The 16,140-nt window shown below is 54.7% G+C and overlaps 1 protein-coding gene across 1 annotated transcript in view; it reads right to left on the minus strand.

Annotated features, from left to right (window-relative positions):
• The window catches only part of LOC711656 (uncharacterized), a 153,994-nt gene that overhangs the window by 39,110 nt on the left and 98,744 nt on the right, over nt 1–16,140 (minus strand). The window contains exons 39-46 of the mRNA XM_077987269.1: nt 13,305–13,613; nt 12,303–12,538; nt 12,058–12,219; nt 11,375–11,452; nt 7,502–7,709; nt 3,676–3,842; nt 2,176–2,288; nt 282–363 (exon numbers count right to left, since the gene is read on the minus strand). Coding sequence (XP_077843395.1) covers nt 282–363; nt 2,176–2,288; nt 3,676–3,842; nt 7,502–7,709; nt 11,375–11,452; nt 12,058–12,219; nt 12,303–12,538; nt 13,305–13,613 — 1,355 coding nt within the window. The remainder of the gene's footprint in view (nt 1–281; nt 364–2,175; nt 2,289–3,675; nt 3,843–7,501; nt 7,710–11,374; nt 11,453–12,057; nt 12,220–12,302; nt 12,539–13,304; nt 13,614–16,140) is intronic.

Below are 16,140 nucleotides of genomic sequence, written 5' to 3' on the forward strand. Positions count from 1 at the left end.
CCAGGCTGGGTGAGGCAATGCCAGGCGCCAGGCACTGGGTAAGGAGGCCTTCCCCATCTCCCGAAGGGCTCTGGGGGCCACGGGGGCTGGCCCAGGAATGTAAACCTGCGTGTGTTTGGGAAAGCTGGAGCCAGGGGTTTCCGAGGGTTGCGCACCGGAGCCTGCTGCAGGCTGGCGAACAGATGTGCATGCGTTAACACTCCCCAGAGGGGCCTGGCTCCCTCCCACCTCGGGCTGGGCATCTGGAACCAGTTAGGAGCCAGGCACTGGGGCACACTTACCTTAGCTGAGGCTGAGGCTGAGCTGGGGTAGCGACCCAGGAGGGAGGGGAGGCGATGCTGGCCTGAGAACAGCAGCTCTTTGCTAGAAGGAAAAAAGAGAAGGCCTGAAGCTGGCGAGATGGCGCCTTGTCCAGCGCCCCTAGGGCCAGGTTGAGACCAAGTCGACTTCCCCAAGAGAGGGTCAGAGAGCCAGGATCACATCAGTGGCCTCATGCAGGGCTATTCACACACCCCAAGGTCCAAGGGCCATACGGTGCCCTGGTTAGGGCTGGACTGTGGAGCCAAGTTACCTGGATTTGACTCCCGGCTTGGCCTCTGCCTAGCTCTGGCACCAGGGGCAAGCTTCTTGGTTGCCCCTCTCTGAGCCTCAGTTTCCCCATTGGTATCAAGGGTTAAGCATGGCTCTGGGCTTCAAGTCTTCCATGAGCCCAGCAGTGAGCTTTCTTGGGTCGGTCCCTTGGGAGCTCCAGTAGGGTGTGGACAACAGGACTTTAACCCCCTGGCTCCCTCCCAGGGATCCTCCTCACGTAGCACCCCTCCCCTCACTCCTCCAGGCCAGGGTGGTTATGGTCTGCACGTTTCTCTTTCTTTCTTTCTTTTTTTCTTCACTAGAGACAGGGTCTTTCTCTGTCAGCCAGGCCGGAGTGCAGTGGTGCCATCTCTGCTCACTGCAGCCTTGATCTCCCAGACTCAAGTGATCCTCCCGCCTCAGCGTCCTGAGCAGTTGGGACTACAAGCATGTGTCACCATGCCAGGCTAATTTTTAAGATTTTTTTGTAGGCTGGATGCGGTGGCTCACACCTGTAATCCCAGCACTTTGGGAAGCCGAGGTGGGCAGATCACGAGGTCAGATCGAAACCATCCTGGCTAACACGGTGAAATCCCATCTCTACTAAAAATACAAAAAATTAGCCAGGCATGGTGGCAGGCACCTGTAGTCCCAGCTACTGGGGAGGCTGAGGCAGAAGAATGGCATGAACCCAGGAGGCGGAGCTTGCAGTGAGCCGAAATCACGCCACTGCACTCCAGCCTGGGTGACAGAGCAAGACTCCGTTTCCAAAAAAAAAAAAAAAAAAAAAAAAAAAAAAAGATTTTTTGTAGCAATGGGGATCTCACTATATTGTCCAGGCTGGCCTCAAGCTCCTGGGCTTAAGCAATCCTCCCACCTCGACCTCCCGAAGCACTGGGATTACAGGTGTGAGCCACTGTGCCAGGCCTGTCTCCCATGGTGCTAACTCCAGGGTGCTGTACCCTCCTGTCAGGTTCCTCTCCACCTCCACGTCTCAGCCTTGGCACGGTTGGCATCTTGGCTCATGGACTTCACAGTTGTGGGTGTGTCCTGAGCACTGTAAGACGCTTAGCAGCATCTGTGGCCTCTATACACTGACCCTCATAGTGTCGTCCTCCCCAATGTAGCAACCAGAAATTCCCCAGGCTTTGCTGAAAGTCCCTGGGGGGAAACTCGCCCCTAGGTGAGAACCACTGATCTACCCCTTCAACAAGTGGCTTACTCACCCACTCCCTCACTGCTGAGACCCGAGCGCTAGAGCCTGGCTGGTGGCCCCTGACTTAGTGCACACATAGGAGCACCAAGCACCTCACCAGGCCCCCAGCCCTAAGGGCACTAATAGTTACTAATAAGTGTTTGGGGCCTGGGATGCACTTCGTTTCTGAGGCCAAGAATTCATCAGTGCCCTGCCTGGAGAGGCTGAGCGATTTTTACAGCTGTGTGACCTTGGAAAAGTCGCTTGGCCTCTCTGAGCCTTCCTACCCCATATTTATGCAGTGGGGCTGAGCAGAGGATTGAGAGGGGCTGTGTCCAGCGATGGTGCACAGTAGATGCCCAGCCAATGGTTCCTCCCCCGACTCCTCTCCTCCTGGGGGCCCCCATCACCTGATTGCCTGGTTCTGGCCACGGACGTCAAGGACCAAGGTGGCCTGAGAATCACAGGTCAGCTGCAGCGAGGAGCTCATCTCTTCTGCCTCCCAGAGTCCTCGGAACACGAGCTGAGGAGGGAGCAGGCTGTGAGATGTGCGGGTGTAGACAGCCTGAGGAGCCTCACAGGCCTGGTGGGGACCCCAGCCAAGCTCTACAGCCCAGCATGTCCCTGTTCCCATCCCCAGCATGGCCTGGGACCCACAGAAGCCCCGCAGGCTTGGCTCATCCAACACTCTCATAGATGCTGAGGATGCAGGGCCAGGGTCGGCCCCGATTGCAGCTGAGGTTGGCAGTACCCACCGAGGGACCCCAAAGGACAGCTGCAGCCCAGACATTGACAGAGCATGTGCTCCCTGGAGGACTCCTTGTCACCTGACCTCGAGGCCACGAAAGGGTTTAGATGAAGTCAGGGGCACGGGGTATCCAGTCCACTCAGCTGTGGGGTACCGGGCAGAGATCCTTTGCAGGAGGGGTGACAGCCTGGCCCCCTGACCCGCCGGGAGCTGCCCCTCCTCCCACAGCAGAGTGGAGTGGGGCAGGGGTTGCTGGGTAACCTGAAACAGGCTGGGAAAGAAGCATTAATGCCTGGCTCTGGAATACGCTCTGTGTTGGAGAAGGAGGCCCAGCTAGGCAGGACGAGCTCATTCCAAGTGATAGTGGTCAGGGCATGGCCCCATGTGGGTTCCTCTTCACCGAGACAGGACACCAAGAGGAAGAGCCAGGGTGCCAAGTCTGAGTCCCTATTTTGCTGCTTACTTGCTAGGTGACCTTGGGCAAGTCGCCCACACTCTCACATGTGACCCAGAGATGATGATGATAATCGTCATTGTCACACCATCAGCATCATCTTCCCCTTCATCACAGCAGGTACTTCTTAAGCATCTACACAGACATTAATGGGATTAACTCACTGGATCCTCACAACCTCCACATTATAGGTAATATCATCGTCCCCATTTTGCAGATGAGGAGATCAGGGCACAGACAGGTGAAGGAGTTTGCCCAAGGCCACACAGCCAGCAAGCAGCAGGGCTGGGATCTGAACACCGGAGAGGGCCTTCGCAAGGACGGTACCATCCTGCCTCTCTCTGGGGCATTAGAAGGATGAGACTAACGAACGCCCATCAACCCTTTAAAGGGGGCTGGGCACGGGGCAGGCGCTTGACAAGCAGGAGCTTTGATTCTGACCCAAGCCTGCAGGGCAGGATGCAGGCCAGGAGCCAGGAGAGGCCCCGGGCACCCACCCACACCAGCCCTGTGATTGGGAACGCAGAGACTGCTCAGCAGACCTGATTATAGCGATTATGAAGGAAGCCTTTGTAAACTGTAAAGTACTGGGGAAACCCAAGGCCTGGCCCTCCCCAGCCACCCTGCACACAGCGGGTCCTCTGCACACCAGGAATTGGACAGAGGGGACAGAATTTGGAGGGAGGTCCTGCCCCACCCACTCCTTACCTGGTTGCTGAAGGGCAGGCCCAGCCTCTGGAGAGCAGGCACTGCATGGCTGGCATTGGCCACCAGCTGCAGTGGGCCATACAGTGGCCAAGCCACCAGGGCTGCCAGGTCCATGCTGACTCCACTGTCCCCGCCATGGAAGGCTACCATGGCCTGGGTCTGGGTCTCTAGAGGCAGAGAATGTCATGGGTTACTGAAGACAGGTTCACCTCCCTTCCCCGTCCAGGAACACACCAGACTGCAGGAGAGGCCATGCCCTGTGGCCCTCAAACACAACACCAGCAGGAAAGGGCAAGGCTGCCACAGCGTGGGGGCTGGGTGGGGTCAACCATTTTGAGCCTCCTTGACATCACCTATCATAATGTGTCCCTGAGGATCTAGGTCTGGGTGGCTCCTTCTCTCATTGAAGTTGAACGTGCTTAAATGACACCTCCTCCAAGAAGCCTCCCCTGACTGCCCATCTGAAGTCCCTCCCGATCCTTTGCTGCCAGGCATCCTCCATCCCATCTCCCTGGAGTGTGGTTCCCAGCACAACCTGAAATGACCTCACTCACTTACTTATTGGGTCCCTGCTCCCCATACTCTCACCCCACCAGAAGCTCAGTCCTGGGGGCGGGGATTCTCTTAGGACAGCTCCTGACACACAGCGGGGGTGCAGCGAGTGCTTTCTGAATGACTGCGGGATGAAAGGCTTCTCTGCAGGGATTCCTGAGGATTTTCCAGTAGCCTGCAGAGGAATCAGCCTGAGGTCTGCTCTCCACAAATGGCCACTGCGGCCACTGACTTCCATCTGCATCCACCCGGCCCTGGCTGCAGGGTCCCGTCCCTCCCATCACCCCCTGCAGAACGGGAGATTCTGGCTCACAGGTAGGAATTTCTTCTTTAACTTAAATTCCCTTTGCTACACAGAGAAATCCATCAGGTCCGGGAGTCCCAGAGCAAACAGATGGCACCTACCCTACGTCAGACGCCAGGTTCCCATGGGGTGCAGCTCACCACTTGGGCTCAGGCCCAAGTGACACTCAGCCAGGCTCCAGCACCTCCCATCTGGCCAGCAGGGTGGACGAGCTCCACAGCTCTGAGCCTCACCTTCCTTATCTATGAGGTGGGCACAGCCCGCCCGCCTCAGGGGACAGTGTCCAGAGTGAATGGGGAAACACACGGGAGAGGACCACGTATGGGACATGTAGAAGGCCTCAGGAAAGGCTTCCTTCCTTCCTCGTTCAACATTCAACCCCATGTACCACTATGTGCAGGGCATGAGGAGAGGGGACACAATCCCCACGCCCGGGAGCACCGGGCTGTCAGAGACACCAGGAACGTTAACGACAGGCAGAAAGCGTCCCGAGAGGTGGCGACAGCAGACTGTGGACAACAGTGGGAGAAGGGAGAGGTCACTCCTGGCTAGGGGCGGCCATACCAGGCATCCTGGGTCGGAAACTAGAGTGGCGTGGAGGTAGTCACCCAGAATGACCTCCCCTCACTTGGCTATCATGTCCCTAACGAACCGTGACGTCATCTCAGGCTGGGGACAATTTCCCCATGTGATCCTGTCCTCTGTTCACCCCTCAGGAGGCTGAGGGCCAAAAATAAAGTGTTTTTTGTTTGTTTGTTTGTTTGTTTGACACGAAGTTTCACTCTGTGGCTCAGGCTGGAGTGCAGTGGCGTGATCTCAGCTCACTGCAACCTCCGCCTCCCAGGTTCAAGTGATTCTTGTGCCTCAGCCTCCTGAGTAGCTGGGACTACAGGCATGCACCACCATGCCCAGCTAATTTTTTCTTTTTTTCTTCTTCTTCTTTTTTTTTTTTTTTGTAGAGACAGGGTTTCACCTTGTTGGCCAGGCTAGTCTCGAAATCCTGACCTCAAATGATCCACCAACCTTGGCCTCCCAAAGTGCTAGGATTATAGGTGTGAGCCATCACACCTGGACCCCAAAATAAAAAAGTTTGAGGCCAACATAAGATGCCCCAGGGGACTGGGGAGTCCCAGGGGTCCTGAATGGTTAAGAGTCACGTCTCCATAATCTATATGGGGGTCAGAGGGTGTCTCTGGGTTCAATCTTCCCTCTGTCATTATCAGCTGTGTGACCTGGGCCAGGTGACTCAACCTCTCTGAGCCTCCATTCCTCATCTGCAGAATGGGAATGACATTCCTAACCCTACCTCATAGGCTCGTTCACGCACCCATTTAATACCTACTATGTACCCTGCAACAAAGCAGACAAAAGTCATCCCTGCCCTCGCAGAGCACACATTCTGGTGATTCTAGCACAGAAAGAATGAGAAACAAAGGCATTTGTATGCTACACATGTCAAATGACAGAGCTGGGGAGAGGGATGGGAGGGGATGGGAGGGGATGGGAGGGGATGGGAGGGGACGGGAGGGGATGGGAGGGGATGGGAGGGGATGGGAGAGGATGGGAGGGGATGGGAGGGGACGGGAGGATGGGAGGGGATGGGAGGGGATGGGAGGGGATGGGAGGGGATGGGAGGGGATGGGAGGGGATGGGAGGAGATGGGAGGGGATGGGAGAGGATGGGAGGAGACGGGAGGGGATGGGAGGGGACGGGAGGGGACGGGAGGATGGGAGGGGATGGGAGGGGATGGGAGGGGATGGGAGGGGATGGGAGGGGATGGGAGGGGATGGGAGGGGATGGGAGGGGATGGGAGGAGATGGGAGGGGATGGGAGGGGATGGGAGAGGATGGGAGGAGATGGGAGGAGATGGGAGGGGACGGGAGGGGACGGGAGGATGGGAGGGGATGGGAGGGGATGGGAGGGGACGGGAGGGGATGGGAGGGGACGGGAGGAGGGGAGGGGATGGGAGGGGATGGGAGGGGATGGGAGGGGATGGGAGGGGATGGGAGGGGATGGGAGGGAATGGGAGGGGATGGGAGGTAGAAAAGAGAGGCCTCCCTGAGATGCCACTGGAAAAATACCTAAGGGAGGTGAGGAAGCCAGGCAGGCGTGTGCGAGAGAGGTATTCGAGGCAGCAGGACCAGCCTGTGCCGAGGTCATGGGGCCACAGCAAGCCTGGCGTGTTGAAGAACAGCGAGCAGTGGAATAAGTAGGGCTGGGGCTTGGGAGATGAAGACAGAGAGGGGAAGGGTGTGGATTGTGATGGCTCACAGGCCCCTCTAAGAGCTTTGACTTTCCCCCTGTGTGATTGGGACAGCTGTACTGTATTGAGCTGTCGTGTGTACACAGCTTGCCTGGCATGTATGCAGTAAGTGCTCAGCCAATGCTGGCTCCCCTTGTTGCTTTTATCTTCCCACCATAATGGGTTGAACCGTGTCCCCAAAAAAGAGATATTGAAGTCCCACCCACCCCCCTCACCCTCTGTCCTGTGATTATGACTTTATTTTAAAACAAGGTCTTTACAGATGTACTTAAGTAAAAATAAGGTCATATCTAAATCGGACGGGCCCTCCATCCACTGTGGATTGTTTTTGCTTTTATTTTGAGACAGGGTCTCATTCTGTCACCCAGGCTGGAGTGCAGTGTTGCAATCATAGCTCACTGCACCCTCAGCCCTCTGGCTCAAGCGATCCCCTGCCTCAGCCTCCCGAGTAGCTGGGACCACACACCGATGCCACCACACCTAGCTAAGATTTCTATGTTTTAAGCCAACCGGTGTGTGGAAAACTAATCCGCCTGTCTCGGGAATTAGGTCATTGATGGGCAAGGCTGTCCTGGTTGTCCTAGAGCCCAGAGCCACACTGGGCTTGATGGGGGTGCCACCTGGGTCCAGGCCTGAGGCTGCTGGGCTGGCCCAGGCATCGAGGAAGTCAGCTCCCCAGTCCCAGGGCTGTGCGCTGGGTGCCTCACCGTGTATCTGCAGCACAGCGCTCAGGCAGGCCTCGCCTGGGAACCCTGCCCACAACAAGGCCTCACTGTTGTGCCAGCTCCAGCCGGAGAGCTCCAGGTGCCCATCACGGTAACAGCAGCTCATGGAGTAGTTGAGGAACGTGGGCCCCATCACGACGCGTCCAGAATGCTCAAAGCCGGAGCTGCCGTTGTGAATGTCCACAGAGACCTGGAACGACACCGAGGAGATGCTGGACCGCCCTGTGCAGAGAGAGCCAGCCCGGGGCAAGCTGGCACTGGCTCCCACAAACCCTGGGGTTATCAGTGCCATTCACGTCACTGTGGTGGGAGGAACTCAAACCCTCTTGCAGGAGATTTGATGACCAACGTGGTTACTCCAGCTAATTACACATGCACCCAGGAGACCACAGAGAAAACCCGCAGAAACGAATCAGGAAGCGGGGCAGGCAGGGGAGAGTAGGCCTGGGGAGGATGGCTGGAGAAAGGCTTTGGGAAGACCAAGATCTCCTGGCTGGTGCGAAACAGGTTGCAAACCACAGCCTACATCTGTTCTTGTAAACAAAGTCATTGGAACACAGCCCTGCCTGTTTGTCGGAGACATTTGAACCAGAGCAACTCCATCTTGAATAGACGCTGTGTAAAATAAGGCTGAGACCTATCCGGCTGCATTACCAGGAAGTTAAGCATTCTAAGTCACAGGACGACATAGGAGGTCAGCACAAGATACAGGTCATAAAGACCTTGCTGATAAAACAGGTTGCAGTAAAGAAGCCGGCTAAATCCCACCAAACCAAGATGGAGATGAGAGTGACCTCTGGTCGTCCTCACTGCTACACTCCCACCAGCACCATGACAATTTACAGATATCATAGCAATGTCGGGAAGTTACCCTATATGGTCTAAAAACGGGAGGCATGAATAATCCACCTCTTATTTAGCATATCATCAAGAAATAGCCATAAAAATGGGCAACCAGCAGCCCTGAATTGTTTCTTGGCCAAGATCCAAGAACCCTCCCTTGGGGTCTGGATTGAGACTCCATTCCGGTAACATGTTCACGTCCTATTCCCGTGACTGCTTTCACAACACAACAGCAGTGGAATGGAGGCGCTGCGGCAAAGAATGCAGGGCCACAGAGCCTAGGACGTTTACCATCTGGCCCTTGATGGAAAAAGTTTCTCAAACTTTGCTGTGAGATGTAATTCCCTCCCATGCCACCCACAATTGTCTCGGTAAAACCTTCAGCGAGGCCAGGCGCACTGGTTCACGCCTGTAATCTCAGCAACTTGGGAGGCCAAGGCCGGTGGATAACTTGAGCTTAGGAGTTTCAGACTGTCCTGGCCAACATGGCAAAACCCCATTTCTACTAAAAATACAAAAATTAGCCAGGTGTGGTAGCAGTTATCTATAATCCCAGTTACTCAGGAGGCTGAGGTGGGAGACTCTCTTGAACCCGGTGGGCAGAGGTTGCAGTGGGTTGAGATCACGTTACTGCACTCCAACCTGGGCGAAAGAGCGAAACTCCATCTCAAAAAACAAAAACCTTCAGTGAAATCTCCACCACCTTTTCCACCACTATCAAAGGAGCTACCCAGGCATGAAGGAGCAGGGATGAATGAGGGAGGTGGAGAGGACACCTTGGGCCCCTGTGACCCAAAGAATGAGCTGCTGCCCAGCCGTGACTGCATCACCTGGGCTGAGAAATGCAGGTTCTCAGGGCCCACTCCAGACCTGCTGAATCAAGCCTGCATTTTAATGCCCTCCCCGGTTATGCCTGTGTACTGGGTGTGCGGGAAGCCCCACTTTAGGCAGAAGGCTGCATCTGCCGTGGGACCCCACAGGAGGTCCAGGTCTGCTGGGCTCTGATCATGCGCCACCCACCCTCTGGCATGACAGCCCAGGACTCAGGGCTGGACTTATCATAAGTTTCAGGGGCTCTGTACTGCTGGCCAGCTCTGCAAGACTGTCCCCATCTACCCTGGGCCACACCCAGGCCTGCCTGCTAGGCCTCTGCTGGTGTCACCGCTGACCTTGATGGCACCAAGGAGACTCAGTGTGAGAGCAGAGAGGCCAGGGCTGAGCTCTCTGTCACTATCCACGGAGCGCTTCTCTGCATCCCAGCCCCAGTGGGCAGAGCTGGGGAAACTGAGACCTGAGCCCTTATCACCACGTAGCTGGCTCCCTGGACTTTCCCCCCAGGACAGGGCGTTCCCAGGGTCCAGCCAACACTAGACCAGGGGTTGCAAGTTAGTGGCCCTTGAGCTGATAAGTTTTATGTGGTCACTCACTCTGATATTTTTTGTGGTGTTGTTTGTGAGACGGAGTCTTGCTCTGCCACCCAGGCTGGAGTGCAATGGCGCAATCCTGGCTCACTCTAATCTCCGCCTCTTGGGTTCAAACAATTCTCCTGCCTCAGCCTCCCAAGTAGCTGGGACTACAGGCACACACCACCATGCCCAGCTAATGTTTTTGTATTTTTAGTAGAGACAGGGTTTCACCATGTTGGCCAGGCTGGTCTCGAACTCCTGACCTCAAGTGATCCACCTGCCTTGGCCTCCCAAAGTGTTGGGATACACGACATCATGTATAATTCTGTTTGTATGAAATTTCCAAAATAGACGAATGCATAGGGACGGAAGGCAGATTCGTGGTTGCTGGGGACCAGGGAGGAGGGGATAGGAGGGACTACTGATGGATATGGGGTTTCCACTGGGGTGATGAAAAGTTCTAGAACTTGCAAGCACCGATGATTGTAGAATAGTGTGAACGAACATAGCGTCCCCGAGTTGTATACTTTAAAACAATTTTACATTATTACACACATTTTACTACAAGAAATGTGAAAAGATACATATGATGTGGAGGGTCTGAGACGTGGCACACACTCTGTAGTTCCCCACACAGCTCAGTGACACATTTCAGTTCTCCGCCTGGCCCCCAAAGGCTCTCAGTTTGCAACCCCTGCATCCAACTCACGCAGGTTTATCATTGAAACAGCAGGAGCAGGCCAGGTGCAGTGGCCCACGCCTGTCATCCCAGCACTTTGGGAGGTTAAGGCAGGTGGATCACTTGAGGTCAGGAGTTCAAGACGAGCCTGGCCAACATGGTGAAACCTCTCTATTAAAAATACAAAAATTTAGCTGGGCGTGGTGGTGGACGCCTGTAATCCCAGCTACCTGGCAGGCTGAGGCAGGAGACACTTGAACCTGGTAGGCAGAGGTTGCAGTAAGCTGAGGTCATGCCACTACACTCAAGCCTGCGCAACTGAGCAAAACTCCATCTCGGGAAAGGAGAGGGGAGGAGGGGGTGGGGGGGAGAGGTTTAAGACCCTGTCTTAAACCTGGGGATACTACCAGGCACGAAATAGAAATGCCTGAGCCCATGACGCTTAGGTGGCAGTGGTGGGAGGCAGACAGGACAAGGAGAAAGGCATTGTGCTTCCTGCCTGCTCCCTCAGCAGAGAGAGCTTGAAGCCACCTGAGCTGAGCCGCACGCCAGCCCTGAGCTCCACGGTCCACTTGTCTCATGATGCTAGGATATGCCCACCACCAGTCCAGCTGTCCACTAACCCAGCTGCCCATAACAGAGGTGGGCTTGCAACCCTTGGGGCCTGGTTGACGTCTACCTGTGTTTGCAGATGGGACCACGCGAAGACCCTCAGGTTGAGCTGATGCCCCTAGGAACTGGGAGTCCAGGTGCATGTCACCAGGGATGTGGGGGGTCTTGAAGGAGGGGGACCATGTGAGTATCTCCTGGCAGTGACCTCAGCCCCGGGCCACACCACAGGCAGCCCCTGTGATCAGACTGTGCCAGCCCCGCTGAGGGGGTCCACTATGGACCACAACCATCCCGCCCAGGACAGAGACCCCATACCTCGAGAGACTGCCCAGCCATGTCTCCTCCGCACCATCCTAACAGCTGGGTGGGCGAGGCGTCTCCACTGCAGTTGACCTACAGAGACCAGTGGGTGGGAAGGGGCTGGCTTCTTTCCCAACCCCACAGTGAACTGTCGTGGGTGCCAAGATCCCACTTGAGCCTACCCTATGGGGAAGCCACCGAGGGCAAACAACCCGAAACAGAGGTTTGCACAGAGACTTGAGGGCGAAGCCACAGCCTCATCATCAGATGAAAGTAAGCAGAGCTCCCCCCATGCAGGGCCTCTGCGCCAGGCACGGTGCTCACTGAACCTCAGGGTAACCATGGAAGGAGGTGGCAGATGAGGAAACTGCGTCACCCGAGTCAGGGAAAGAGGAAGCATCTTGCGTGTGGTCACGTAGTCAGCGATGGTGCAGCCTGGCTTCAGCCCAGGAGCCCTGGTCACTCACATTCCCTCTCCCACCATGGACGGTTTAGCCACCCTCAGGGACAGGCACCGAGGTGGTCTGCTGCTTTTCGTTTATGAGAACAATGAAGAAGACAGCTGCGGGTGCGGGGCTTCTCCAGGGTGGGGGCCCCAGGGAGGAACTGAGGGACCAGGGCCTCCATCGTCTTCATTCTACCAGGCAGGGCCTGGTGCAGGCTGAAGCCTGGCCCACATGGGCACCCGACCCACTCACCTCCAGCTGGGAGGGCAGAGTGCCCTGCAGCCCCGAGAGGCCGTGGTGCAGCCCCAGCACCAGCCCCTGGCGGCCGTCCTCTGCCTTCCTCTCCAAGGCTGCGTGGAGCTGCTCACCATCCAACTTTACCATCAGCCCGGCCGCCAGACTGTGTCCCGCACTCTGGGCAGAAGCAAAGCTGTTGGGTGTCCCTGGGACCCAGTGTCCCCTGGGAGGGCCCGGGTGCAGCCCCCCTCCTCACTCACCTGGAAGTGCCAGTGGCCGTCTATGGAGAAGGGGAGGCCCCAGTGCTTGAGGCTGGGCATGGTGTGGGTGTGGTGGAGGCTGGCATGGAGCTGGTGGCCTAGGGACTCGGGGGTCAGGTCCTCCAGGCCAAGGGCAGCGTCTAGCTGACCCCCCGCGTTCCGCAGCGCCAGGCGTGCTGAGCAGTTGGAAGCCATGTGGGTGACAGACAGGAGCACCCCTGCCTCGGAGGGGAGTCCTGGGGGAAGAGGCCAGAGGGCAGGAGTGGGCAGAGCCCCAGAGGCCACTCAGACCAGTCCACCACATTTAGTCACGACGGAAACATGACAGGGGCCTGGCCAGCACACCTGCTCCCTAGAGGATCCCCTGAGCTCCACAGCTCCAGGTCCTACTGCCCCCAATACGCCAGGTTAAACCATCTGAAACTGTCCACATCTCACAGAAATGGTGATTTCATCTGGTTCAACCTCACAGCACAACTGCCACATGCAGGCGGTGATAAGACCCATGTCCCCTACAAGATTTCTAGCTCCCCAAGGAAAGAGCCCAAATCTCAGAGGGAAACGGGTCTGATCATGTGTCCTCCCCTCGCTGCTATACCTGGGGGCCCCTCCAGGCCTGGTGGGAACATCTGGGAGCTCGAGCAGGGGCTGCTGGGATTATTTCATACTGTGGTCCCAGGGGGCATCCTTTGGGTCCTGGCTAGGCCAGGTATCCACGCTGCATGAGCTGTCCCAGGGAATGGGGGGTGGGAGGCCTGGAGGGGGCTGGTGGCAGGGGCTGTCACCATCTGATTTGAAGCATGTCAATATGGTAACAACTGGTACCCTGAACCTTAATCACAGCCCAGGGAAGGAGATGCAGGAGTGCTGGGGAAGGCAGCAGGGGAAAGAAATGAAGGTGGAATGTGAATCAAGGTTGGAGGCTCATTTATCCCCTCCCTTGACTCCAGGACTTAGGAGTCTTGGAGGAAGAAGCTGTTCTGCCTGGACCACTCGTCCTACCTGCATCACTCAGCGTGCTGATATTGTGTGTCAGGCCAACCACAAGCTGGCCGTGCCCGGGGCCCCAGGAGCAGGCTCCACCCAGAGCCAGGCTGGCCGCATGGGCCCGGATGCTGGCCTGGGCCCTCAGGTTCCTCGTCTGGGCCTGCAGCCGGCCCTTCAGCTGGAGCTCTCCAGGCAAGGCCTGGCTGCCGTTCTGGGCAAGGACACAGGTCACGCTGCGCACGCTGGTGCCGTTCCCTGCCTTCTCATGCTTGTCCCGCAGGAGGAAGCCCAGCACAGCTGAGTCAGCAGTGACCCTGAGGGTGCCTGCAGAGGATGGCGGAGAAGAACAGAGCAGGGGCGGCTCAGGGAAACGAGCCGTTTTGGAGAGGGAAAATAATTTGGGAGCAGGAAGTCGCTAGATTCACGATGTCACACTTGTAACTCATGTCAGAAATGGTACATTTGTGAAATCCATCAGAGTACACTAGCTCCCTCCCAGGACACTCTGAAAATCAAGTCAGCTAATTCACAAAATAATTCAGAAAATCTGAATAGCTCTCTATTTATATAAGGCTATACATTTATATAGCTCTGTATGTTTTTCAAAAAACGCTCCAGACGTCTTTGCTGGTAGAGGCGATCAGACATTTAGGGAACATCGCCACCAATCTCACACAAACTCCTTTAGAAAAGAGAAGAGAATACCCGACTTGGTTTATGAAAGTGGCATAAACCTCATCCCAAACGTGACAAGAGCTTTGTGAAAAAAGGAAACTTACAGCCCAATAGTGCTATGAACACAGACACCAACTTTTTTTTTTTTTTTTTTTGAGATGGAGTCTCGCTCTGTCGCCCAGGCTGGAGTCCAGTGGTGCGACCTCGGCTCACTGCAACCTCCGCCTCCTGGGTTCCCACCATTCTCCTGCCTCAGCCTTCCAAGTAGCTGGGACTGCAGGTGCCTGCCACCATGCCTGGCTAATTTTTTTGCATTTTAAGTAGAGATGGGGTTTCACCGTGGTAGCCAGGATGGTCTCGATCTCCTGACCTTGTGATCCACCCACCTTGGCCTCCCAAAGTGCTGGGATTACAGGCGTGAGCCACTGTGCCCGGCCAACACCAACTTTCTTAACAAAGTATTAGGAAACCAAGTTCAATTACGTATAGAAGGAAAGAAAAATACATATGAAAAAATGCAGGGAATCCCACTAAAGCAAGGTCGGTTTCACACTGAAGACCAATTTAATTCAGTCTATTAAGAAAATTAAGGTGGAAAACCATATGAATATGTACTAGATTCAGAAAAGGCATTTGATTACATTCAACATCCATTCTTAAGAATAAAATCTGGCCAGGCACGGTGGCTCATGCCTGTAATCCCAGCACTGTGTGAGGCTGAGGCAGTCAGATCACTTGAGGTCAGGAGTTCGAGACCAGCCTGGCCAGCAAGGTGAAACCCTGTCTCTAGTAAGAATATAAAAATTAGCCGGGTGTGGTGGCGTATGCCTGTAATCCTAGCTACTCGGGAGGCTAAAGCAGGAGAATTGCTTGAAACTGGGAGGCGGAGGTTGCAGGTTGCAATGAGCAGAGATTGCACCACTGCACTCCAGCCTGGGAGACAGAGCAAGACTCTGCCTCTAAAAAACAAACAAACAAAAAAAAACTCTGCAAAACTAATACCAAATGTTAAAATTATTTGTGGAAATTTTGAATGTTTTCTTTGTAAGATTGAGAACAGGTAAGAATTTTTGCTCTTAGCATTTTTATTCAATATTATACTGTATTTCTTTGCCAAGGCAATAAGAAAAAAAAAAAATCTAAATGGCATAAAAAATATCAGGCCAGGCTGGGCACAGTGGCTCACGCCTGTAATCCCAGCACTTTGGGAGGTTGAGGTAGGAGGAATTGTCTAAGCTCAGGCATTCCAGACCAGCCTGGGCAACAAAGGGAGATCCTGCCTCTAAAAAAAAAAAAGTATCTGGGCATGGTGGCATGTACCTGTAGTCCCAGCTACTTGGGAGGCTAAGGCAGGAGGATTGCTTGAGCCCAGGAGTTTGAGGCTGCTGTGAGCCATGATCATCCCACTGCACTTCAGTCTGGGCGAGAGAACAAGACCTCATTTCAAAAAAAAAAAAAAAAAAAAATCAAAACAGAAGAAAATATTCTATTCCAGAATATATAAAGGGTATCTACAACTCAATGAAAGACAAACAATTTAATAAATGGGCAAAAAAATTAATGTGACCTGTCTCAACTCTCTCAAAGGAAGCTACATGAACAAACAACACACAGGAATAAGTGCTCAGCCAGGCGCAGTGGTTAACACCTGTAATCTCAGCACTTTGGGAGGCCTAGGTGGGCAGGTCACCTGAGGTCAGGGGTTCAAGACCAGCCTGGCCAACATAAAGAAACCCTGTCTCTACTAATAATACAAAAAAATTTAGCCAGGCATGGTGGCACATGCCTGTAATCCCAGCTACTCGGGAGGCTGAGGCACAAGAACCTCTTGAACCCAGGAGGCAGAGGTTGAGGTGAGCTGAGATGTCACCATTGCACTCCAGCCTAGGCAACAAGAGTGAAACTCCATCTCAAAAAAAAAAAAAAAAAAGTGCTCAACATCATTCATCAACAGGGAAATGCAAATTAAAGCCACAAGGGGAAACCACTAGACACTAAAATGATTATTTTCTTGAGACAGGGTCTCACTGTTGCCCAGGCTAGAATGCAGTGGTGTAATCATGGCTCACTGCAACCTCAACCTCCCAGGCTCAAGCAATCTTCCCACTCCAGCCCCCACGTAGCTGGGACTACAGACATGCACCACCATGTCCAGCTAATTTTAAAAATTTTTGTA

The sequence above is a fragment of the Macaca mulatta genome, chromosome 20, assembly GCF_049350105.2.
Source record: "Macaca mulatta isolate MMU2019108-1 chromosome 20, T2T-MMU8v2.0, whole genome shotgun sequence".
NCBI lineage: Eukaryota > Metazoa > Chordata > Mammalia > Primates > Cercopithecidae > Macaca > Macaca mulatta.